The 25,810-nt window shown below is 49.0% G+C and overlaps 1 protein-coding gene across 2 annotated transcripts in view; it reads left to right on the top strand.

The window, feature by feature from the left end:
• The first annotated feature begins 2,592 nt into the window (after positions 1-2,592).
• LOC106611425 (papilin) overlaps positions 2,593-25,810 on the top strand; it is a 207,484-nt gene continuing 184,266 nt past the window's right edge. Inside the window, exons 1-3 of one of the 2 annotated variants that reach the window (XM_045723758.2) lie at positions 2,593-2,905; positions 12,554-12,617; positions 14,893-14,996. In XM_045723758.2, the coding sequence (XP_045579714.1) occupies positions 12,561-12,617; positions 14,893-14,996 (161 nt within the window). In that variant the 5' untranslated portion in view covers positions 2,593-2,905; positions 12,554-12,560. The remainder of the gene's footprint in view (positions 2,906-12,553; positions 12,618-14,892; positions 14,997-25,810) is intronic. The other variant, XM_045723759.2, reaches the window with a different exon arrangement.

Below are 25,810 nucleotides of genomic sequence, written 5' to 3'. Positions count from 1 at the left end.
AGATTGTAATAAAGATCTTGATGAATATGTGACGGCTACCATTGGTCTTTATTGAGAATGTTATATCGCTCATTCTGTTTACATGCGGAGGGAGAAATCTCATAGTGGCTCTTGAATTGATGGTTTAAGGGGCTTGTAAATAAGCATTTCACGGTAAGGTATTTAGCGCCTGCGGCAAATAAAAATGTAATTTTATCCATAATTCCACAGCCCAGATCTACCACTAGGTACTACTGGGCTGTCCATAATAACAGTCTGTTTTCGCTATTTCTGTCTAAAAGCGAGCCGAAGCTTAAATCACTGTGCTCGTAAAACCCCCACCAAGCCCCCCCCCCGAAAGAGAGGAGAGAAACCTCACCCCTGAAAGAGATGTGGTGGGGGGAGGGGAAGCCAGTTCTGGGAACACATGTTGGTAGTTTTCATAAACATAGTCATTATATGGGCTCTGGCGGTTTCCTCTTTAAAAAAAAAAAACCCAAATAACCGCTCTGTTTACTAACTAAGTGATCCTCTCTGTTTACTAACTAACTGATCGTCTCTGTTTACTAAGTAACTGATCGTCTCTGTTTACTAAGTAACTGATCGTCTCTGTACTTCTCAAGTGATAGTTTAACAAGAGACATGGTAGGGATCAATGGTCTTGGATACAACAGATATTAACATGTTGACGTCTAAACGTCTCTTTTACAAGGTCTTTCTTTGTATTATATATAGTTCCTTTCGTGGTTTATTTCCCATTGCTACACTTAATTTCCTTCAGGAAAATTCTCCAAAATGTGGGAAAACACAACTAATTGTTAGTGATTATGACATCTGCCTTGAAGCCATTCACGCTTTAGGCTTATGACACCCCTTATTTATAGTGTATGGTTGACATGTTCAACCTTAGATGTATTACTTTGGTATATTTCATTTCTCTCCTTTATGATCCTTAACTGCCGAGGCCGCAGGGTAGCCTAGTGGTTAGAGCATTGGGCCAGTAACCGAAAGGTTGCTAGATTGAATCCCAGAGTTGACAAGGTAAAAAAAAAAATCTGTCGTTCTGTCCCTGAACAAGGCAGTCAACCCACTGTTCCTAGGCAGTCATTGTAAATAAGAATTTATTCTTAACTGACTTGCCTAGTTAAATAATAAATAAATAAATAATTAAGTTCTCCAAAATGTAGAAAACACAACCAGCTCTTTTGAGACCTGATTTAGGGCACCACTTGGGGTCTTGGAGCCCTTCAAGGTTGATTTAGGCTGATGACACACTCTTTCAGCCACATACAGATCTGTGATTACATAGATGTGTTTTGGTGCATGGTCATATAAATTCTATCTTAATCGGTTGTATTTCTGTCACGGTTGTCGTAGGAATGAGCGGACCAAAGTGCAGTGTGTGTGTGTGTCGTTAAACATTTTATTTTCAGCGTGAAACTATGCGATACTTAAACAATAAACTGAACTAACAAAAACAACAAACCGTGACGCAGAGGTGAAACATACACTACTCAAAGACAATCCCCCACAAACCCAGGTGGGACAAACACCAACTTAAATATGACCTCCAATTAGAGACAACGATGACCAGCTACCTCTAATTGGAGATCATCCCAAACAAAGCCCAACATAGAAATACAATACTAGAACAACCCAACATAGAAATACAAAACTAGAACATGACAACATAGAAAAACTAAACTAGAAACCCCCCCCCCCCCCCCGTCCCCCCCTGTCACGCCCTGACCTACTCTACCATAGAAAATAACAGCTTACTATGGTCAGGACGTGACAATTCCTTGTTCACAGCTTCTCTCTCCTCGCTGTGAAGACATAATAGATCATGTTGGCCTACAGATATATTTATAATATATGATATAATCTATTGTGTTTTTCTCTGATTTAACATGTTGAACTTTGAAGGGTCTGGGTGAAAGACCCGTAGATACACATGTACCTCTATGTACACCCTGGTAATAGTAAAGCTGTTATTACACATAACCCGACACTGCAATTTTTATATTTTTTATATATTTTTTATTTAACTAGGCAAGTCAGTTAAGAACAAATTCTTATTTATAATGACAGCCTACCAGGGAACAGTGGGTTAACTGCCTTGTTCAGGTGCAGAATGACAGATTTTTACCTTGTCAGCTCGGGGATTCAATCCAACAACTTTTTGGCTACTTGTCCAATGCGCTAACCACTAGGCTACCTGCTACCCCGTGCTAGACTCATTGTAATTCTATAACCACTGGCATGTAAAAACGAAAATAACAAATTAAAAGTTAAATCCTGCATATTCATGCTGTGAAGAAGGATCTTTAAATCTACAAATGCTCATTAACAGTTATTTTTACAATCTGAAATTATAGCCTCAAAATAAAGTCTCGATTTGACTTCTGCACATTGGCGCAATGTGACCACCACCACGTAGACAAGGCAAGATGCGGTTAGCCTGAGTGACTCTGACAGAGGAGGTTTTAACACCGACTGGACCATAGCTGCTGGAAGTAAGGGTTCTGAGGGTGCTGCAACACCCCACTCCCCCCACGAATGAAAAAAATAAATAAACGTTTTCACCCCCAAAACTAGTGGACTAGGCCTTTAATAATAGGCGTCTGTAGCGCGGGTAACTCTCCCCTTTGAAGAAAACAATTTGCAGCACCCACAAACTACTTCCAGTGGCTATAGACTCGACTGTTTCTCCTGGTTTCAATATCCTGTTAAAAAGAGAAAGGAAAAGTGTCTAGTAGCTAGAGAATCTGTTCAGAGCAGGAGTTGTCTTACAACGACATAAACAGGGCTCTAGAACTAAAACCCTCCCTTGGAACCCAGAGGCACCACAACACCAGCGCAGCGAAAATTCACAAGGTGTTTTTTTTGGGGGGGAGAGTTGAAGGGACGCAGAAACGCTCACCAGGTAAATTCTAACAACTTTTTATTCGGATTTTTGAGGCATATTGACTTTTACAAGAGTTGTTTTTCTACATTTGTAACCTACTACTGGGCTATTTATTTCCCGAGTTTACAAATGAACTAACATGAGCAGAACTCACAGATTACAAACCGAGGCTATAGTTTTTTTTCTTCTGGCAAATAGTTTCCCCCAAAGGGTTTGGGCTATCTCCACCCTGCTGTGGGACTCTCAACAGCAGCATGCACAGACTGGCAGTGTGGACAGCATCACTTTTTTTTCACTCTAAATTTTTTTTCTCCCTGTTTCTATTTTATTCTATGCAATACTTAGTGTTCAGCATGTACACACAAAAAACACTTAACTGTACTTGCTTTATCCTGTTATCACAACACTGATTAAATAAGTTATTCACAATATGCATTACTTTTTTGATGGACAGTATGTATGCGTGCATGTGTGTATTCGACACGCGCGCTCACGTGTGTGTGTGTGTGTGTGTGTGTGTGTGCGTGTGTGTGCAAGTGTGTTTTTACATGTGTGCGTCTTTGCTACTGTGGACCAGGAATGGGTCTGGTCTCAGTACTGAATTTGTGCAGCCCAATCCATTGATGGTGTTACGCTTCGATCACACCGACAGTTTTTTTTTGCATTGTGGTACACCAGAATTACATTAATTTCCCCATGAAGCTGCGTTTACCTTGCAGCATTGCGGTTACAGAGGCAGTTGCAGTGCGTTCGGTGTGGTGCGTTCTTTGGATTTATCGTATGCGTCGGACAGTATGCTAGACGGCTTGACAGAAATGGTAGCAGGAGGTGAATGTTGAACTTATGTAGCATACATATCCAGATGATTCTGCTTGCTATTTTACGCAATGATGCTGTCGGTGTGTTACGCAATGATGCTGTTGGTGTGTTACGCAATGATGCTGTCGGTGTGTTACGCAATGATGCTGTCGGTGTGTTCGAAGCGTTAGTGAGAGTTGAATCCTTGCCATAATAAGTTGAGCACAATAGGTTCATAGGGACGCTGACGCCAATAACAAGCTTCAAGTGAGTGCAATTATGGGCAGTTAGATCAGTCCCGAGCAGTGTCCGCTATGTTGCCCCTCGCTGCCACCCAGCCTCCCCTCGCTGCCACCCAGCCTCCCCTCGCTGCCACCCCTCGCTGCCTCCCAGAATCCTTGGTAGCATCAAATCAAGCTTTATTTCTACAGCACATTTCAGACATCGAATGCAACGCAATGTGCTTTACAGGAAAAAAACGACAAATAAACGATACAAATAAAAGCTGAAATATTTACTACTGTAAGGACAGACGCTGGTAAACGAGAAGCAAGTACAGGGAATGAACATTTTAATAAATATTGGACGTGAAACAGAACAAGGACAGCGTCTGGACAGGGGAAACAAAACAACGTTAAGGGGAAGAAACTGAGGAAGTGACAGATATAGGGGAGGCAATCAATAAAGTAAAATAGTCCAGATGAGTCCAATGAAGCGCTGACACGCGTAACCTTGGTGATAGGTGTGTGTGTGTGATGAGCGCCAGATAGCGGGAGCAGGCGTGACGTCAACAAACATAAGATGAAAACAAAAGAAAGCCCCCCGAGGAAAAGCAAAGCAAAGCTAAGAAGATGGTTCTGCCCCCCCCAGCTTCCGGCTCTGCCCCCCCCAGCTTCCGTCTCTGCCCCCCCCCCCCCCCCCAGCTTCCGGCTCTGCCCCCCCCCGCTCTGCCCCGCTCTACCCCAATCACATGGAGTGTCCACCCACCAACCATCCAGCGGCCTGACCTGGGCTAAATGTGTTTGTAGAGTGTGTGGGCGTCCGGTAGGCTACGCATGGCCTGGTTCCAGATCTGTTTGTGCCGTCTTGCCAATGTCAACTCCTAAGGTCATTATGTTTGGTGGCCAATGACAATAGGAGTTGGAAAGACAGCACAAACAGGTCTTGGACCAGGCTAGGAGGCTACCTGTAGCCCTGTGGGTAACCTCCAGTATACTAGGCAGGTAGCTCCGGTATACTAGGCAGATCGCTCCGGTATACTAGGCTGGTAGCTCCGGTATACTAGGCTGGTAGCTCCGGTATACTAGGCTGGTAGGTCCGGTATACTAGGCTGGTAGCTCCAGTATAATAAGCTAGTCTCAAGGGGTAGAGAGGGCGTGGCAGGTACAGTCCGGCATCATCAGGCTACAGAAACCCCCCTACTGCCCTGATAACAGTCGGAAATCAAACAAATAGCCGGTAGCCATCCAGTGGGCTAGGTGGCTATCAGCAGGCAACCCCAGAGAGCTTGTCAGGCTGGTAGCACTGACCTACTGAGTCCATCAGGCTAGGCTAGCCTCAGGGGGTCAAGAGTGTCTGGGTCCAGCAGGCTAGGCTAGCCTCAGGGGGTCAAGAGTGTCTGGGTCCAGCAGGCTAGGCTAGTCTCAGGGGGTTGAGAGGGTTTACTGGGTCCATCAGGCTAGGCTAGCCTCAGGGGTCAAGAGTGTCTGTGTCCATCAGGCTAGGCTAGTCTCAGGGGCTAGGGAGGGTCTACTGTGTCCAGCAGGCTAGGCTAGTCTCAGGGGGTCAAGAGTGTCTGTGTCCAGCAAGCTAGGCTAGCCTCAGGGGCTAGGGAGTGGCTGTGTCCAGCAGGCTAGGCTAGTCTCAGGGTCTAGGGAGGGTTTACTGGGTCCAGCAAGCCATGTCAGCCAGTTACCAGCTGCCCTGATAACATAACAGCCAAGGAAAACAAACAACAGGCTCTCCAGCTGATCACCACACAGAACAACACAGCGTAGTGACAATATTTCATCTCAATAAAGCAATTAAGTCCAGAGAGAGGGAGAATGGCAGGTTTGCTGTGCACTCTTCTGCTGTACAGATGGTTCTGGTGCTGTGCACTCTTCTGCTGTACAGATGGTTCTGGTGCTGTGCACTCTTCTGCTGTACAGATGGTTCTGGTTCCAACGCTGACTATTCTGTTTATTTACAGAATGGCAATGTCCAAAAGTGATGCTCTGAAATGGTTTGGTTTCCCAACAAACTCTCTCTGTCATTACAGATATAGATGGGCTGGTGGTGCCTTCTCTCTTGAGGTTGGCTGGCTGGTTGATTGGAAGTTGGTTGGTTGGCTGGTTGATTTGTTGGTTGGTTGGAGGTTAGTTGGCTGGCTGGCTGGCTGACTGGCTGGCTGGCTGGCCATAGCCGACCAAAACTTCCAACGTAAACGCCAGAACTGTAGCTCCCACACTGCTCCGTTTAGCATCACTGCTGACGTTGTGAAAAACAAAAACAGAAAATATGGATACAGAGTATAAGGTCTACAGACTGTAACAGACTATAAGCGGCTGTGACACTTGTCGGATGTGGCAGGGCTTGAAAACTATTACGGAGTACAAAAGGGAAACCAGGACGCGAGCTGCCCAGTGACGCGAGCCTACCAGATGAGCTAAATGCCTTTTATTTACATTTACATTTAAGTCATTTAGCAGACGCTCTTATCCAGAGCGACTTACAAATTGGTGCATTCACCTTATGATATCCAGTGGAACAACCACTTTACAATAGTGCATCTAAATCTTTTTTTTTGGGGGGGGGGGGTTAGAGGGATTACTTTATCCTATCCTAGTTATTCCTTAAACAGGTGGGGTTTCAGGTGTCTCCGGAAGGTGGTGATTGACTCCGCTGTCCTGGCGTCATGAGGGAGCTTGTTCCACCATTGGGGTGCCAGAGCAGCGAACAGTTTTGACTGGGCTGAGCGGGAACTGTGCTTCCTCAGAGGTAGGGGGGCCAGCAGGCCAGAGGTGGATGAACGCAGTGCCCTTGTTTGGATGTAGGGCCTGATCAGAGCCTGAAGGTACGGAGGTGCCGTTCCCCTCACAGCTCCGTAGGCAAGCACCATGGTCTTGTAGCGGATGCGAGCTTCAACTGGAAGCCAGTGGAGAGAGCGGAGGAGCGGGGTGACGTGAGAGAACTTGGGAAGGTTGAACACCAGACGGGCTGCAGCATTCTGGATGAGTTGTAGGGGTTTAATGGCACAGGCAGGGAGCCCAGCCAACAGCGAGTTGCAGTAATCCAGACGGGAGATGACAAGTGCCTGGATTAGGACCTGCGCCGCTTCCTGTGTGAGGCAGGGTCGTACTCTGCGAATGTTGTAGAGCATGAACCTACAGGATCGGGTCACCGCCTTGATGTTAGTGGAGAACGACAGGGTGTTGTCCAGGGTCACGCCAAGGTTCTTAGCACTCTGGGAGGAGGACACAATGGAGTTGTCAACCGTGATAGCGAGATCATGGAACGGGCAGTCCTTCCCCGGAAGGAAGAGCAACTCCGTCTTGCCGAGGTTCAGCTTGAGGTGGTGATCCGTCATCCACACTGATATGTCTGCCAGACATGCAGAGATGCGATTCACCACCTGGTTATCAGAAGGGGGAAAGGAGAAGATTAATTGTGTGTCATCTGCATAGCAATGATAGGAGAGACCATGTGAGGATATGACAGAGCCAAGTGACTTGGTGTATAGCGAGAATAGGAGAGGGCCTAGAACAGAGCCCTGGGGGACACCAGTGGTGAGAGCACGTGGTGCGGAGACAGATTCTTACCACGCCACCTGGTAGGAGCGACCTGTCAGGTAGGACGCAATCCAAGCGTGGGCCACGCCGGAGATGCCCAACTCGGAGAGGGTGGAGAGGAGGATCTGATGGTTCACAGTATCAAAGGCAGCTGATAGGTCTAGAAGGATGAGAGCAGAGGAGAGAGAGTTAGCTTTAGCAGTGCGGAGAGCCTCCGTGACACAGAGAAGAGCAGTCTCAGTTGAATGACCAGTCTTGAAACCTGACTGATTTGGATCAAGAAGGTCATTCTGAGAGAGATAGCAGGAGAGCTGGCCAAGGACGGCACGTTCAAGAGTTTTGGAGAGAAAAGAAATAAGGGATACTGGTCTGTAGTTGTTGACATCGGAGGGATCGAGTGTAGGTTTTTTCAGAAGGGGTGCAACTCTCGCTCTCTTGAAGACGGAAGGGACGTAGCCAGCGGTCAAGGATGAGTTGATAAGCGAGGTGAGGTAAGGGAGAAGGTCTCCGGAAATGGTCTGGAGAAGAGAAGAGGGGATAGGGTCAAGCGGGCAGGTTGTTGGGCGGCCGGCCGTCACAAGACGCGAGATTTCATCTGGAGAGAGAGGGGAGAAAGAGGTCAAAGCATAGGGTAGGGCAGTGTGAGCAGGACCAGCGGTGTCGTTTGACTTAGCAAACGAGGATCGGATGTCGTCGACCTTCTTTTCAAAATGGTTGACGAAGTCATCCGCAGAGAGGGAGGGGAGGGGGAAGGAGGATTCAAGAGGGAGGAGAAGGTGGCAAAGAGCTTCCTAGGGTTAGAGGCAGATGCTTGGAATTTAGAGTGGTAGAAAGTGGCTTTAGCAGCAGCGACAGAAGAGGAAAATGTAGAGAGGAGGGAGTGAAAGGATGCCAGGTCCGCAGGGAGGCGAGTTTTCCTCCATTTCCGCTCGGCTGCCCGGAGCCCTGTTCTGTGAGCTCGCAATGAGTCGTCGAGCCATGGAGCAGGAGGGGAGGACCGAGCCGGCCTGGAGGATAGGGGACATAGAGAGTCAAAGGATGCAGAAAGGGAGGAGGAGGGTTGAGGAGGCAGAATCAGGAAATAGGTTGGAGAAGGTTTGAGCAGAGGGAAGAGATGATAGGATGGAAGAGGAGAGAGTAGCGGGGGAGAGAGAGCGAAGGTTGGGACGGCGCAATACCATCCGGGTAGGGGCAGAGTGAGAAGTGTTGGATGAGAGCAAGAGGGAAAAGGATACAAGGTAGTGGTCGGAGACTTGGAGGGGAGTTGTAATGAGATTAGTGGAAGAACAGCATCTAGTAAAGATGAGGTCAAGCGTATTGCCTGCCTTGTGAGTAGGGGGGGAAGGTGAGAGGCTGAGGTCAAAAGAGGAGAGGAGTGGAAAGAAGGAGGCAGAGAGGAATGAGTCAAAGGTAGACGTGGGGAGGTTAAAGTCACCCAGAACTGTGAGAGGTGAGCCATCCTCAGGAAAGGAACTTATCAAGGCGTCAAACTCATTGATGAACTCTCCAAGGGAACCTGGAGGGCGATAAATGATAAGGATGTTAAGCTTGAAAGGGCTGGTAACTGTGACAGTATGGAATTCAAAGGAGGCAATAGACAGATGGGTCAGGGGAGAAAGAGAGAATGTCCACTTGGGAGAGATGAGGATCCCAGTGCCACCACCCCACTGACCAGAAGCTCTCGGGGTGTGCGAGAACACGTGGGCAGACGAGGAGAGAGCAGTAGGAGTAGCAGTGTTATCTGTGGTAATCCATGTTTCCGTCAGCGCCAAGAAGTCGAGGGACTGGAGGGTAGCATAGGCTGAGATTAAATCTGCCTTGTTGGCCGCAGACCGGCAGTTGACCGGCTGCCGGAGACCTGGAACTCCACGTGGGTCGTGCGCGCTGGGACCACCAGCTTTGAGGCAAGCAACACTGAAGCATGCACGAGAGCACCAGCTGTTCTGGTGATAATGCTCTCTGTAGCTGATGTGAGCAAGACCTTTAAATAGGTCAACATTCACAAAGCCGTGGGGCAAGAAGGATTACCAGGACGTGTACTCAAAGTATGCGTGGACCAACTGGCAAGTGTCTTCACTGACATTTTCAACCTGTCCCTGACTGAGTCTGTAATACCTACATGTTTCAAGCAGAACACCATAGTCCCTGTGCCCAAGGAAGTGAAGGTAACCTGCTTAAATGATTACCGCCCTGTAGCACTCACGTCGGTAGCCATGAAGTGCTTTGAAAGGCTGGTCATGGCTCACATCAACAGCATCCTCTCGGATACCCTAGACCCACTCCAATTCGCATACCGCCCCAACAGATCCACAGATGACGCAATCTCAATTGCACTCCACACGGCCCTTTCGCACCTGGATAAAAGGAACACCTGTGAGAATGCTGTTCATTGGCTACAGCTCAGCGTTCAACACCATAGTGCCCACGAAGCTCATCACTAAGCTAAGGAACCTGGGACTAAAAACCTCCATCTGGAAATAGATCCTGGACGTCCTGAAGGGCCGCCCCCAGGAGGTAAGGGTAGGCAACAACACGTCTGCCACGCTGATCCTCAACACTGCCCTCAGGGGTGTACTTATTCCCCTCCTGTACTCCCTGTTCACCCACGACTGCGTGGCCAAACACGACTCCAACACCATCATTAAGTTTGCTGATGACAAAACAGTGTTAGGCCTGATCACCAACAATGATGAGACAGCCTATAGGGAGGAGGTCAGACACCTGGCAGTGTGGTGCCAGGACAACAACCTCTCCCTCAATGTGAGCAAGACAAAGGAGCTGATCGTGGACTACAGGAAAAGGAGAGCTGACCAGGCCCCCCATTAACACCAAGACAGTTGTGAAGAGGGCACGACAAAACCTTTTCCCCCCTCAGGAGACTAAAAAGATTTATCATGGGTCCCCAGATCCTCAAAAAGTTCTACAGCATCGAGAGCATCCTGACCGGTTTCATCACCGCCTGGTATGGCAACTGCTCGGCCTCTGACCGCAAGGTGCTACAGAGGGTAGTGCGTACGACCCAGTACATCACTGGGACCAAGCTTCCTGCAATCCAGGAACTATATAATAGACAGTGTCAGAGGAAAGCCCATGAAATTGTCAGAGACTCCAGTCACCGAAGTCATAGACTTCTCTGCTACCGCACGGCAAGCGGTACTGGAGCGCCAAGTCTAGGACAAAAAGGCTCCTTAACAGCTTCTACCTCCAAACCATAAGACTGCTGAACAATTAATCAAATGGCCACCGGACTATGACACTGCTGATATTCGCTGTTTACTATCTATTCATAGTCACTTCACCCCTACCTGCATGTACAAATTACCTCTAACCTGTAACTCCGCACATTGACTCGGTACCGGTAACCCCTGTATATAGCCTCGTTGTTGTGTTACTTTTTATTATTTTTTTTCTTTACTTTATTTGGTAAATATTTTAATAACTCTTCTTGAACTGCACTGTTGGTTAAACCTCTCTAGGGTATGTGGGACGAAATCGTCCCACCTACTCAACAGCCAGTGGAATCCCGTGGAGCGATATTCAAATACCTTAGAAACACTATTACTATAATTTCTCAAACATATGACTATTTTACACCATTTTAAAGACAAGACTCTCGTTAATCTAACCACATTGTCCGATTTCAAAAAGGCTTTACAACGAAAGCAAAACATTAGATTATGTCAGCAGAGTACCCAGCCAGAAATAATCAGACACCCATTTTTCAAGCTAGCATATAATGTCACATAAACCCAAACCACAGCTAAATGCAGCACTAACCTTTGATCATCAGATGACACTCCTAGGACATTATGTTATACAATACATGCATGTTTTGTTCAATCAAGTTCATATTTATATCAAAAACCAGCTTTTTACATTAGCATGTGACGTTCAGAACTAGCATACCCACCGCAAACTTCCGGTGAATTTACTAAATTACTCACGATAAACGTTCACAAAAAACATAACAATTATTTTAAGAATTATAGATACAGAACTCCTTTATGCAATCGCTATGTCCGATTTTAAAATAGCTTTTCGGCAAAAGCACATTTTGCAATATTCTGAGTAGATAGCTCGCCATCACGGGCTAGCTATTTTGACACCCACCAAGTTTGGCCCACACCAAACTCAGATTTACTATAAGAAAAATTTGATTACCTTTGCTGTTCTTCGTCAGAATGCACTCCCAGGACTTCTACTTCAATAACAAATGTTGGTTTGGTTCAAAATAATCCATAGTTATGTTCAAATATCCTCTGTTTTGTTTGTGCGTTCAAGACACTATCCGAAGGGTGACGAAGGGTGACGCGCTTCGTGACAAAAAAATTCTAAATATTCCATTACCGTACTTCAAAGCATGTCAACCGCTGTTTAAAATCAATTTTTATGCGATTTTTCTCGTAAAAAAGCGATAATATTCCGACCGGGAAACCCTGTTTTCGTTCAAAGACGAAAAAATAAAAACATGGAGTCGTCTCGTGCACGCGCCCCCAGTCTCATTGTTCTCTGATAGACCACTATCCAAATGCGCTACTGTTTTTCAGCCATGGCCTGCAAAGTCATTATTCAACGTTCTGCCGCCTTCTGAGAGCCTATGGGAGCCGTAGGAAGTGTCACGTTACAGCAGAGATCCTCAGTTTTCAATAAAGAGAGTGTAGAAGGCCAAGAAATGGTCAGAGAGGGCACTTCCCGTAAGGAATCTTCTCAGGTTTTTGCCTGCCATATGAGTTCTGTTATACTCACAGACACCATTCAAACAGTTTTAGAAACTTTAGGGTGTTTCTATCCAAATCAAACAATTATATGCATATTCTAGTTTCTGGGCAGTAGTAATAACCAGATTAAAATCGGGTACGTTTTTTATCCGGCCGTGCAAATACTGCCCCCTACCCTAGAGAGGTTAAAGGCTTGTAAGTAAAGCATTTCACGGTAAGGTCTACACTTGTTGAATTCGGGCACGTGTGACAAAATAAAGTTTGATTTGATTTAAAGTCTACAGACTAGAAGGTCTACAGGCTAGAAGGTCTACAGGTAATTTAGAATAACGACAGTATAACTTTATAAGACTAACTTGTCGTCCTTTCATCTCCACCAGGCGAAAGATGAACATGCTGTGGTATCTGTCTGCTCTGCAGCTGTTCCTGGCTCCAGCTCTCCTGGTAAGCAGATGTGATGTACATCTGAATAGTATTTTATAATATTATTATATTCAGGGAATACATATAGTCAGGTGGGAAAAGCAGTCGGTCAGGTACAGGGGTCACATCTAACCTATGTTACAGTAAGGTGTTATATCCATCATACAGAGGTCACATACAGCACCCCCTGTACTTTGGATAGATACAGTGCCTTCAGAAAGTCTTCACAGCCCCTTGACTTTTTACACATTCTGTTGTGTTACAGCCTGAATTTAAAATGGATTAAATTGCGATGTTGTGTCACTGGTCTGCACACAATACCCCATAATGTCAAAGAGGAAATATGTTTTTATTTTTTATTTTACAAATGTATCAAGGCACAAGGCGAGACCCAGGAGGCAGATGGTTGGAGTCTTACCATGTTTAATAATCCAAAGGATTAGGCAAGAGAATGGTCGTGGACAGGCAAAAAGGTCAAAACCAGATCAGAGTCCAGGAGGTACAGAATGGCAGACAGGCTCGTGGTCAAGGCAGGCAGAATGGTCAGGCAGGCGGGTACAAAGTCCAGAAACAGGCAAGGGTCAAAACCAGGAGGACTAGAAAAATGAGAATAGCAAAAGGAGTACTGGAAAAACACACTGGTTGACTTGGAGGCCCTCACGGTACCATACAGCACTATGGAGGCCCTCACGGTACCATACAGCACTATGGAGGCCCTCACTGTACCATACAGCACTATGGAGGCCCTCACTGTACCATACAGCACTATGGAGGCCCTCACTGTACCATACAGCACTATGGAGGCCCTCACTGTACCATACAGCGCTATGGAGGCCCTCACTGTACCATACAACACTATGGAGGCCCTCACTGTACCATACAGCACTATGGAGGCCCTCACTGTACCATACAGCACTATGGAGGCCCTCACTGTACCATACAGCACTATGGATCAATATGTAGTAGTGGTGAGGTAGGAGACAGGGTAGTGGTGAGGTAGGTGACAGGGTAGTGGTGAGGTAGGTGAAGGGTAGTGGTGAGGTAGGTGACAGGGTAGTGGTGAGGTAGGTGACAGGGTAGTGGTGAGGTAGGTAACAGGGTAGTGGTGAGGTAGATGACAGGGTAGTGGTGAGGTAGGTGACAGGGTAGTGGTGAGGTAGGTGAGGGGGTAGTGGTGAGGTAGATGACAGGGTAGTGGTGAGGTAGGTGACAGGGTAGTGGTGAGGTAGGTGACAGGGTAGTGGTGAGGTAGGTAACAGGGTAGTGGTGAGGTAGATGGTGAGACAGTGTAGAGAGGCATAGATAGAGTGTCTGAGATAGGGAACCCTGAGCCAGGCTGTAGACAGGGGGGTAGGCTGTAGACAGGGGGGTAGGCTGTAGACAGGGGGGTAGGCTGTAGACAGGGGGGTAGGCTATAGACAGGGGGGTAGGCTGTAGACAGGTGGGTAGGTTGTAGACAGGGGGGTAGGCTGTAGACAGGGGGTAGACTGTAGACAGGGGGTAGGCTGTAGACAGGTGGGTAGGTTATAGACAGGGGGTAGGCTGTAGACAGGGGGTAGGTTATAGACAGGAGGGTAGGCTGTAGACAGGGGGGTGGCTGTAGACAGGGGGGTAGGCTGTAGACAGGGGGGTAGGCTGTAGACAGGGGGGTAGGCTGTAGACAGGTGGGTAGGTTATAGACAGGGGGTAGGCTGTAGACAGGGGGTAGGTTATAGAAAGGAGGGTAGGCTGTAGACAGGGGGGTGGTTGTAGACAGGGGGGTAGGCTGTAGACAGGGGGGTAGACTGTAGACAGGGGGGTAGGCTGTAGACAGGGGGGTAGGTTATAGACAGGTGGGTAGGCTGTAGACAGGGGGGTAGGCTGTAGACAGGGGGGTAGGCTGTAGACAGGGGGGTAGGCTGTAGACAGGGGGGTAGGTTGTAGACAGGTGGGTAGGTTGTAGACAGGGGGGTAGGCTGTAGACAGGGGGGTAGGTTATAGACATGGGGGTAGGCTGTAGACAGGGGGGTAGGCTGTAGACAGGGGGGGTAGGCTGTAGACAGGGGGGTAGGCTGTAGACAGGGGGGTAGGCTGTAGACAGGGGGGTAGGCTGTAGACACGAGGTAGGCTGTAGACACGAGGTAGGCTGAGTCAGGAGCTTTGCCTGCTTTACCAGACTCCGTCATTGGCATGGGCTCTGGTCTAAAGTATCGTATTCCTATAAAGCCCTGTGGGTCCTGGTCTAAAGTAGTGCACTCAATAGGGAATAGGGTGCCATTTGGGACACAGCCCATAACGTGTTGTTGTGTATGTCCAGCTACCCAATGGGGACTACTGGGAGGAATGGAGTCCCTATGGAGAATGTAGTCGGAGCTGTGGGAGTGGGGTTACCATAAGGACCAGGAGATGTGTCAGCCAGAGGTAAGAGAGTGTTGTTGTTCTTTGTTGTTTCTTTCTTTCTTACTTTCCTGTTTCTCTGTCTAATCTAGGCTACCCCTGTGTTTCTCTGTCCACTAGGCTACCCCTGTGTTTCTCTGTCTAATCTAGGCTACCCCTGTGTTTCTCTGTCCACTAGGCTACCCCTGTGTTTCTCTGTCTAATCTAGGCTACCCCTGTGTTTCTCTGTCCACTAGGCTACCCCTGTGTTTCTCTGTCTAATCTAGGCTACCCCTGTGTTTCTCTGTCCACTAGGCTACCCCTGTGTTTCTCTGTCTAATCTAGGCTACCCCTGTGTTTCTCTGTCCACTAGGCTACCCCTGTGTTTCTCTGTCTAATCTAGGCTACCCCTGTGTTTCTCTGTCCACTAGGCTACCCCTGTGTTTCTCTGTCTAATCTAGGCTACCCCTGTGTTTCTCTGTCCACTAGGCTACCCCTGTGTTTCTCTGTCTAATCTAGGCTACCCCTGTGTTTCTCTGTCCACTAGGCTACCCCTGTGTTTCTCTGTCTAATCTAGGCTACCCCTGTGTTTCTCTGTCCACTAGGCTACCCCTGTGTTTCTCTGTCTAATCTAGGCTACCCCTGTGTTTCTCTGTCCACTAGGCTACCCCTGTGTTTCTCTGTCTAATCTAGGCTACCCCTGTGTTTCTCTGTCCACTCTAGGCTACCCCTGTGTTTCTCTGTCTAATCTAGGCTACCCCTGTGTTTCTCTGTCCACTAGGCTACCCCTGTGTTTCTCTGTCTAATCTAGGCTACCCCTGTGTTTCTCTGTCCACTCTAGGCTACCCCTGTGTTTCTCTGTCTAATCTAGGCTACCCCTGTGTTTCTCTGTCCACTAGGCGACCCCTGTGTTTCTCTGTCTAATCTAGGCTACCCCTGTGTTTCTCTGTCCACTAGGCTACCCCTGTGTTTCTCTGTCTAATCTAGGCTACCCCTGTGTTTCTCTGTCCACTCTAGGCTACCCCTGTGTTTCTCTGTCTAATCTAGGCTACCCCTGTGTTTCTCTGTCCACTAGGCTACCCCTGTGTTTCTCTGTCTAATCTAGGCTACCCCTGTGTTTCTCTGTCCACTCTAGGCTACCCCTGTGTTTCTCTGTCTAATCTAGGCTACCCCTGTGTTTCTCTGTCCACTAGGCTACCCCTGTGTTTCTCTGTCTAATCTAGGCTACCCCTGTGTTTCTCTGTCCACTCTAGGCTACCCCTGTGTTTCTCTGTCCACTCTAGGCTACCCCTGTGTTTCTCTGTCTAATCTAGGCTACCCCTGTGTTTCTCTGTCCACTCTAGGCTACCCCTGTGTTTCTCTGTCTAATCTAGGCTACCCCTGTGTTTCTCTGTCCACTAAGCTACCCCTGTGTTTCTCTGTCTAATCTAGGCTACCCCTGTGTTTCTCTGTCCACTCTAGGCTACCCCTGTGTTTCTCTGTCTAATCTAGGCTACCCCTGTGTTTCTCTGTCCACTAGGCTACCCCTGTGTTTCTCTGTCTAATCTAGGCTACCCCTGTGTTTCTCTGTCCACTCTAGGCTACCCCTGTGTTTCTCTGTCTAATCTAGGCTACCCCTGTGTTTCTCTGTCCACTAGGCTACCCCTGTGTTTCTCTGTCTAATCTAGGCTACCCCTGTGTTTCTCTGTCCACTAGGCTACCCCTGTGTTTCTCTGTCTAATCTAGGCTACCCCTGTGTTTCTCTGTCCACTAGGCTACCCCTGTGTTTCTCTGTCTAATCTAGGCTACCCCTGTGTTTCTCTGCCCACTAGGCTACCCCTGTGTTTCTCTGTCTAATCTAGGCTACCCCTGTGTTTCTCTGTCCACTAGGCTACCCCTGTGTTTCTCTGTCTAATCTAGGCTACCCCTGTGTTTCTCTGTCCACTAGGCTACCCCTGTGTTTCTCTGTCTAATCTAGGCTACCCCTGTGTTTCTCTGTCCACTAGGCTACCCCTGTGTTTCTCTGTCTAATCTAGGCTACCCCTGTGTTTCTCTGTCCACTAGGCTACCCCTGTGTTTCTCTGTCTAATCTAGGCTACCCCTGTGTTTCTCTGTCCACTAGGCTACCCCTGTGTTTCTCTGTCTAATCTAGGCTACCCCTGTGTTTCTCTGTCCACTAGGCTACCCCTGTGTTTCTCTGTCTAATCTAGGCTACCCCTGTGTTTCTCTGTCCACTCTAGGCTACCCCTGTGTTTCTCTGTCTAATCTAGGCTACCCCTGTGTTTCTCTGTCCACTAGGCTACCCCTGTGTTTCTCTGTCTAATCTAGGCTACCCCTGTGTTTCTCTGTCCACTCTAGGCTACCCCTGTGTTTCTCTGTCTAATCTAGGCTACCCCTGTGTTTCTCTGTCCACTAGGCTACCCCTGTGTTTCTCTGTCTAATCTAGGCTACCCCTGTGTTTCTCTGTCCACTCTAGGCTACCCCTGTGTTTCTCTGTCTAATCTAGGCTACCCCTGTGTTTCTCTGTCCACTAGGCTACCCCTGTGTTTCTCTGTCTAATCTAGGCTACCCCTGTGTTTCTCTGTCCACTCTAGGCTACCCCTGTGTTTCTCTGTCTAATCTAGGCTACCCCTGTGTTTCTCTGTCCACTAGGCTACCCCTGTGTTTCTCTGTCTAATCTAGGCTACTCCTGTGTTTCTCTGTCCACTCTAGGCTACCCCTGTGTTTCTCTGTCTAATCTAGGCTACCCCTGTGTTTCTCTGTCCACTAGGCTACCCCTGTGTTTCTCTGTCTAATCTAGGCTACCCCTGTGTTTCTCTGTCCACTCTAGGCTACCCCTGTGTTTCTCTGTCTAATCTAGGCTACCCCTGTGTTTCTCTGTCCACTAGGCTACCCCTGTGTTTCTCTGTCTAATCTAGGCTACCCCTGTGTTTCTCTGTCCACTCTAGGCTACCCCTGTGTTTCTCTGTCTAATCTAGGCTACCCCTGTGTTTCTCTGTCCACTAGGCTACCCCTGTGTTTCTCTGTCTAATCTAGGCTACCCCTGTGTTTCTCTGTCCACTCTAGGCTACCCCTGTGTTTCTCTGTCTAATCTAGGCTACCCCTGTGTTTCTCTGTCCACTAGGCTACCCCTGTGTTTCTCTGTCTAATCTAGGCTACCCCTGTGTTTCTCTGTCCACTAGGCTACCCCTGTGTTTCTCTGTCTAATCTAGGCTACCCCTGTGTTTCTCTGTCCACTAGGCTACCCCTGTGTTTCTCTGTCTAATCTAGGCTACCCCTGTGTTTCTCTGTCCACTCTAGGCTACCCCTGTGTTTCTCTGTCCACTCTAGGCTACCCCTGTGTTTCTCTGTCCACTAGGCTACCTCTGTGTTTCTCTGTCCACTCTAGGCTACCCCTGTGTTTCTCTGTCCACTCTAGGCTACCCCTGTGTTTCTCTGTCCACTCTAGGCTACCCCTGTGTTTCTCTGTCCACTCTAGGCTACCCCTGTGTTTCTCTGTCCACTTTAAGCTACCCCTGTGTTTCTCTGTCCACTCTAGGCTACCCCTGTGTTTCTCTGTCCACTCTAGGCTACCCCTGTGTTTCTCTGTCCACTCTAGGCTACCCCTGTGTTTCTCTGTCTAATCTAGGCTACCCCTGTGTTTCTCTGTCCACTAGGCTACCCCTGTGTTTCTCTGTGTAATCTAGGCTACCCCTGTGTTTCTCTGTCCACTCTAGGCTACCCCTGTGTTTCTCTGTCTAATCTAGGCTACCCCTGTGTTTCTCTGTCCACTAAGCTACCCCTGTGTTTCTCTGTCTAATCTAGGCTACCCCTGTGTTTCTCTGTCCACTCTAGGCTACCCCTGTGTTTCTCTGTCTAATCTAGGCTACCCCTGTGTTTCTCTGTCCACTAGGCTACCCCTGTGTTTCTCTGTCTAATCTAGGCTACCCCTGTGTTTCTCTGTCCACTCTAGGCTACCCCTGTGTTTCTCTGTCTAATCTAGGCTACCCCTGTGTTTCTCTGTCCACTAGGCTACCCCTGTGTTTCTCTGTCTAATCTAGGCTACCCCTGTGTTTCTCTGTCCACTAGGCTACCCCTGTGTTTCTCTGTCTAATCTAGGCTACCCCTGTGTTTCTCTGTCCACTAGGCTACCCCTGTGTTTCTCTGTCTAATCTAGGCTACCCCTGTGTTTCTCTGCCCACTAGGCTACCCCTGTGTTTCTCTGTCTAATCTAGGCTACCCCTGTGTTTCTCTGTCCACTAGGCTACCCCTGTGTTTCTCTGTCTAATCTAGGCTACCCCTGTGTTTCTCTGTCCACTCTAGGCTACCCCTGCGTTTCTCTGTCCACTCTAGGCTACCCCTGTGTTTCTCTGTCCACTCTAGGCTACCCCTGTGTTTTTCTGTCCACTCTAGGCTACCCCTGTGTTTCTCTGTCCACTTTAAGCTACCCCTGTGTTTCTCTGTCCACTCTAGGCTACCCCTGTGTTTCTCTGTCCACTCTAGGCTACCCCTGTGTTTCTCTGTCCACTCTAGGCTACCCCTGTGTTTCTCTGTCCACTCTAGGCTACCCCTGTGTTTGTCTGTCCACTAGGCTACCCCTGTGTTTCTCTGTCTAATCTAGGCTACCCCTGTGTTTCTCTGTCCACTCTAGGCTACCCCTGTGTTTCTCTGTCCACTCTAGGCTACCCCTGTGTTTCTCTGTCCACTCTAGGCTACCCCTGTGTTTCTCTGTCCACTCTAGGCTACCCCTGTGTTTTTCTGTCCACTCTAGGCTACCCCTGTGTTTCTCTGTCCACTTTAAGCTACCCCTGTGTTTCTCTGTCCACTCTAGGCTACCCCTGTGTTTCTCTGTCCACTCTAGGCTACCCCTGTGTTTCTCTGTCCACTCTAGGCTACCCCTGTGTTTCTCTGTCCACTCTAGGCTACCCCTGTGTTTCTCTGTCCACTCTAGGCTACCCCTGTGTTTCTCTGTCCACTCTTGGCTACCCCTGTGTTCCTCTGTCCACTCTAGGCTACCCCTGTGTTTCTCTGTCCACTCTAGGCTGCCCTGTGTTTTACAAGGTCAAATCAAATGTTATTGGTCACATACACATGGTTAGCAGATGTTAATGCGAGTGTAGTGAAATGCTTGTGCTTCTAGTTCCGACAGTGCAGTAATATCTAACAAGTAATCTGACAATTCCCCAACAACTACCTAATACACACAAATCTAAAGGGGTGAATGAGAATATGTACATATAAGTATATGGATGAGCGATGGCCGAGCGTTATAGGCAAGGTGCAATATATGGTATAAAATACAGTATATACATGTGATATGAGTAATGTAAGATATGTAAACATTATTAAAGTGGCATTGTTTAAAGTGACTAGTGATCCATTTTGGTTATTGTCCTTGATGATCTTTTTGGCCTTCCTGTGACATCGGGTGCTGTAGGTGTCGTGGAGGGCAGGTAGTTTGCCCCGGTGATGCGTTGTGCAGACTGCACAACCCTCTGGAGAGCCTTGCGGTTGAGGGCGGTGCAGTTGCCGTACCAGGCTGTGATACAGTCCGACAGGATGATCTCGATTGTGCATCTGTAAAAGTTTGTCAGGGTTTTGGGTGACAAGCCACGTTTCTTCAGCCTCCTGAGGTTGAAGAGGCGCTGTTGCGCCTTCTTCACCACACTGTCTGTGTGGGTGGACCATTTCAGTTTGTTTGTGATGTGTACAACCAGAAACTTAAAACTTTCCACCTTCTCCACTACTGTCCCGTCGATGTGGATAGGGGGGTGCTCCCTCTGCTGTTTCCTGAAGTCCATGATCATCTCCTTTGTTTTGTTGATGTTGAGTGAGAGGTTGTTTTCCTGACACCACACTCCGAGTGCCCTCACCTCCTCCCTGTAGGCTGTCTTGTCATTGTTGGTGATCAGGCCCACTACTGTTGTCGTCTGCAAACTTGATGATTGAGTTGGAGGCGTGCATGGCCATGCAGTCATGGGTGAACATGGAGTACAGGAGAGGGCTGAGCACACACCCTTGTGTGGCCCCAGTGTTGAGATTCAGCAAAGTGGAGATGTTGTTTCCTACCTTCACCACCTGGGGGCGGCCCGTCAGAAAGTCCAGGACCCAGTCGCACAGGGCGGGGTTGAGACCCAGGGCCTCCAGCTTTTTTTCACCCCTTTTTTCTCCCCAATTTCGTGGTTTCCAATTGGTAGTAGTTACAGTCTTGTCTCATCGCTGCAACTCCCGTACGGACTCGGGAGAGGCGAAGGTTGAGAGCTATGCCTTCTCCGAAACACAACCCAACCAAGCCGCACTGCTTCTTGACACAATGCCCATCCAACCCGGAAGCCAGTGTGTCAGAGGAAACACCGTACACCTGGCAACCGTGTCAGCCTGCACTGCGCCCGGCCTGCCACAGGAGTTGCTAGTGCGCAATGAGACAAGGATATTCCTGCCGGCCAAACCCTCCCATAACCCGGACGTCGCTGGGCCAATTGTGCGTGGCCCCAAGAGCCTTCCGGTCGCGGCCGGATGCGACAGAGACTAGTGGCACAGCTAGTGCCTTAGACCACTGTGCCACTCAGCTTGATGATGAGCTTGGAGGGTACTATGGTGTTGAATGCTGAGCTGAGGGTCAGCCTTGAGAGGGTTAACATGTTTAAATGTTTTACTTACGTCAGCCATGGAGAAGGAGAGGAGGGGGGCCGCAGTCCTTGTTAGCGAGCCGCGACAGTGGCACTGTATTATCCTCAAAACGGGAAAAGAAGGGGTTTAGTTTGTCTGGAAGCGTGACTTCAGAGTGTCTGTGACTTGGCTGTTTTTGTTTTTGTAGTTCTGTGATTTCCTGTAGACCCCTGCCACATACGTCTTGTGTCTGAGCCGTTGAATTGCGACTGTACCGACATTTCGCTTGTTTGATTGCCTTGCGGAGGGAATAACTACACTGTTTATATTCAGCTATATTTCCAGACCTCTTTCCATGGTTAAATGCGGGACTGGTTAAACACAAAACTGAAAGCGTTCAGTTTTGTGCGAATGCCGCCATCCATCCACAGTTTCTGGTTAGGGTAGGTTTTAATAATCACAGTGGGTACAACATCTCCAATGCACTTCTTTATAAACTCACCCACCGAGTCAGCGTATAGGTCAATGTTGTTCTCTGAGGCTGAACGGAAACATATTCCAGTCCGCGTGATCAAAACAATCTTGAAGCGTGGCTTCCGATTGATCAGACCAGTGTTGAATGATTCTCGTCACTGGTACATCCTGTTTGAGTTTCTGCCTACAAGACGGAACGAACGAGATGGCGTCATGGTCGGATTTGACGAAGGGAGGGCGGGGGAGGGCTTTGTATGCGTCGCAGAAGTTAGAGTAGCAGTGATCGAGAGTAATAGCCCTGCGAGTCGTGCAATCAATATGCTGATAGAATTTAGGTAGCCTTGTTCTCAAATTTGCTTTGTTAAAATCCCCAGCTACAATAAATGCAGCCGCAGGATATATGGTTTCCAGTTTATATAGAGTCCAGTGAAGTTCATTGAGGGCCGTCTTGGTGTTCACTTGAGGGGGAATGTACACATATGTGACTATAACTGACGAGAATTCTCTTGGTAGGTAAAATAGCCGGCATTTGATTGTATGGAATTCTAGATCGGATGAGCAGAAGGACTTGAGTTCCTGTATGTTGTTATGATTACACGATGAGTTGTTAATCATGAAGCATACACCCCCACCCTTCCTCTTCCCAGTGAGGTGTTTATCTCTGTCAGCGCCATGAAGGGAGAAGCCCGGTGGCTGAACCGATTTCGACAACATACATGTAGGGAGTGGCAGTTTAACTTTGAATAGGATCTCTATCTTTAAGTTGGGTGTTGCCTTCTGCGGCCTCAGCGTGCTGTGAAGCCAACAGAAGATGAGAAGGGAACTTGTTACTGTGTCACAGGAACACTCGTTGTGAACCAATTATACAGCGTCTTTCCTTCTTGACAGATTTTACTAGCGGTGGTTGAGTGTGTGTTGAAAGGAATCTATATTTGTGGCTTGTTGTGCTGGAGGTTGATTATGCAGGAGAGAGAGAGAGAGAGGAGCAATGGAGAGAGGGGAGGGATAGAGCTAAGCTAAGCGCTTTGTCCATAAATCATATAGTTGGAATCCAGTCTGCTTGTTCCCTCTTGCATCTCATAATATTATGAAGAGGGGAAAGTAAAGTACATGTCTCCCCGTGTACAGCAGGATGATCGTGTAGTCTCCCATTCTAACTGGATGAGGAGGTACAGACTCAAGGAGTCTTACATGTCTCCCCATGTACAGCAGGATGATCGTGTAGTCTCCCATTCTAACTGGATGAGGAGGTACAGACTCAAGGAGTCTTACATGTCTCCCCATGTACAGCAGGATGATCGTGTAGTCTCCCATTCTAACTGGATGAGGAGGTACAGACTCAAGGAGTCTTACATGTCTCCCCATGTACAGCAGGCTGATCGTGTAGTCTCCCATTCTAACTGGATGAGGAGGTACAGACTCAAGGAGTCTTACGTCTCCCCATGTACAGCAGGATGATCGTGTAGTCTCCCATTCTAACTGGATGAGGAGGTACAGACTCAAGGAGTCTTACATGTCTCCCCATGTACAGCAGGATGATCGTGTAGTCTCCCATTCTAACTGGATGAGGAGGTACAGACTCAAGGAGTCTTACATGTCTCCCCATGTACAGCAGGATGATCGTGTAGTCTCCCATTCTAACTGGATGAGGAGGTACAGACTCAAGGAGTCTTACATGACGTGTCATTCCCCCTGGGGTCACTACACCCCCAAATCCTTCCTAAGGAGTTTGGTTGTATATGAGTGACTTTGACTTTGTTCTTCATAGTTCATCCCCCTTTCCCAGCAGTGATCTATACTGCCCTGCAGACACAGATAAATCAGATATTTATGCTGCTATCGCAAATCGCCACAAACGTTAGTCAGCAGCAGCTTTTTCAGTACGATTTAGTGATGGCAGGTTGAGTTTTACGATGTAGTGGTGTGTTAAAGGAACAATCTCAAAGCTGAAAGTGTTTTTCCAGGGTTGGGTCTGTGGGCACTGGGCTGAAGGCTGGGTCTGTGGGCACTGGGCTGAAGGCTGGCTCTGTGGGCACTGGGCTGAAGGCTGGGTCTGTGGGCACTGGGCTGAAGGCTGGGTCTGCGGGCACTGGGCTGGGTCTGTGGGCTGAAGGCTGGGTCTGCGGGGACTGGGCTGAAGGTTGGGTCTGTGGGCACTGGGCTGAAGGCTGGGTCTGTGGGCACTGGGCTGAAGGCTGGGTCTGCGGGCACTGGGCTGAAGGCTGGGTCTGCGGGCACTGGGATGAAGGCTGGGTCTGTGGGGACTGGGCTGAAGGCTGGGTCTGCGGGCACTGGGCTGAAGGCTGGGTCTGCTTAGATCTCAGTTAGGAGGAATTTATTCAAACAGAGATGGCTTCCTAGACATGCTGAAGCACAGCTACACTGATGTCATTGGTTAATTTCATTTCACACTTTGGAACAGAGATGAGACAAATGTCTTGACAGCGGAGTCAAATCCTTTTAATGTACTGTCAGTTGAAGGGACATGGAAATATAAATCTGTGATTTGGCACATGAGAGCGAGACAGAGAGAGCTTTGTATCACTGTACAGGGAAAAGCGTATTGTGCCTTTATCTCCATCCATGCCCTAGCACCCATGGCTACCATTAAATACTCTCTACCTGTTGAATCATTAATGCTGTCACTGTTAATCTAACACGCCCAAATGCTGCTCTACCCCGTTACACGCCAGACAGTCAGTTAACCAGCCTGACAGTCAGTTAGCTAGCCAGACAGTCAGTTAGCCAGCCAGACAGTCAGTTAGCTAGCCAGACAGTCAGTTATCTAGCCAGACAGTCAGTTAGCCAGCCAGCCAGACAGTCAGTTAGCCAGCCAGCCAGACAGTCAGTTAGCCAGCCAGCCAGACAGTCAGTTAGCCAGCCAGCCAGACAGCCAGTTAGCCAGCCAGACAGTCAGTCAGTTAGCCAGCCAGACAGTCAGTTAGCCAGCCAGCCAGACAGCCAGTTAGCCAGCCAGACAGTCAGTTAGCCAGCCAGACAGTCAGTTAGGCAGCCAGACAGTCAGTTAGCCAGCCAGACAGTCAGTTAGGCAGCCAGACAGTCAGTTAGCCAATTAGCCAGCCAGTCAGTCAGTTAGCCAGCCAGACAGTCAGTTTAATAACAGTCGGCTGAACAGAAATAAGACAAATGTCTTGACAGTAGTTACCTGCCTTCCCCCAGCTGGTGCACCCAGCCCAGCCTCCGTGCTACCTGCCACCCCCCAGCTGGTGCACCCAGCCCAGCCTCCGTGCTACCTGCCTTCCCCCAGCTGGTGCACCCAGCCCAGCCTCCGTGCTACCTGCCACCCCCCAGCTGGTGCACCCAGCCCAGCCTCCGTGCTACCTGCCTTCCCCCAGCTGGTGCACCCAGCCCAGCCTCCGTGCTACCTGCCACCCCCCAGCTGGTGCACCCAGCCCAGCCTCCGTGCTACCTGCCTTCCCCCAGCTGGTGCACCCAGCCCAGCCTCCGTGCTACCTGCCTTCCCCCAGCTGGTGCACCCAGCCCAGCCTCCGTGCTACCTGCCACCCCCCAGCTGGTGCACCCAGCCCAGCCTCCGTGCTACCTGCCTTCCCCCAGCTGGTGCACCCAGCCTCCGTGCTACCTGCCTTCCCCCAGCTGGTGCACCCAGCCAAGCCTCCGTGCTACCTGCCTTCCCCCAGCTGGTGCACCCAGCCCAGCCTCCGTGCTACCTGCCTCCCTCCAGCTGGTGCACCCAGCCCAGCCTCCATGCTACCTGCCTCCCTCCAGCTGGTGCACCCAGCCCAGCCTCCGTGCTACCTGCCTTCCCCCAGCTGGTGCACCCAGCCCAGCCTCCGTGC

Source organism: Salmo salar, chromosome 09 (genome assembly GCF_965601325.2).
Source record: "Salmo salar chromosome 09, fSalSal1, whole genome shotgun sequence".
NCBI classification, from domain to species: domain Eukaryota; kingdom Metazoa; phylum Chordata; class Actinopteri; order Salmoniformes; family Salmonidae; genus Salmo; species Salmo salar.
Note: the sequence above shows the minus strand (reverse complement) of the source record. Positions and strands in the feature narration are given on the sequence as shown.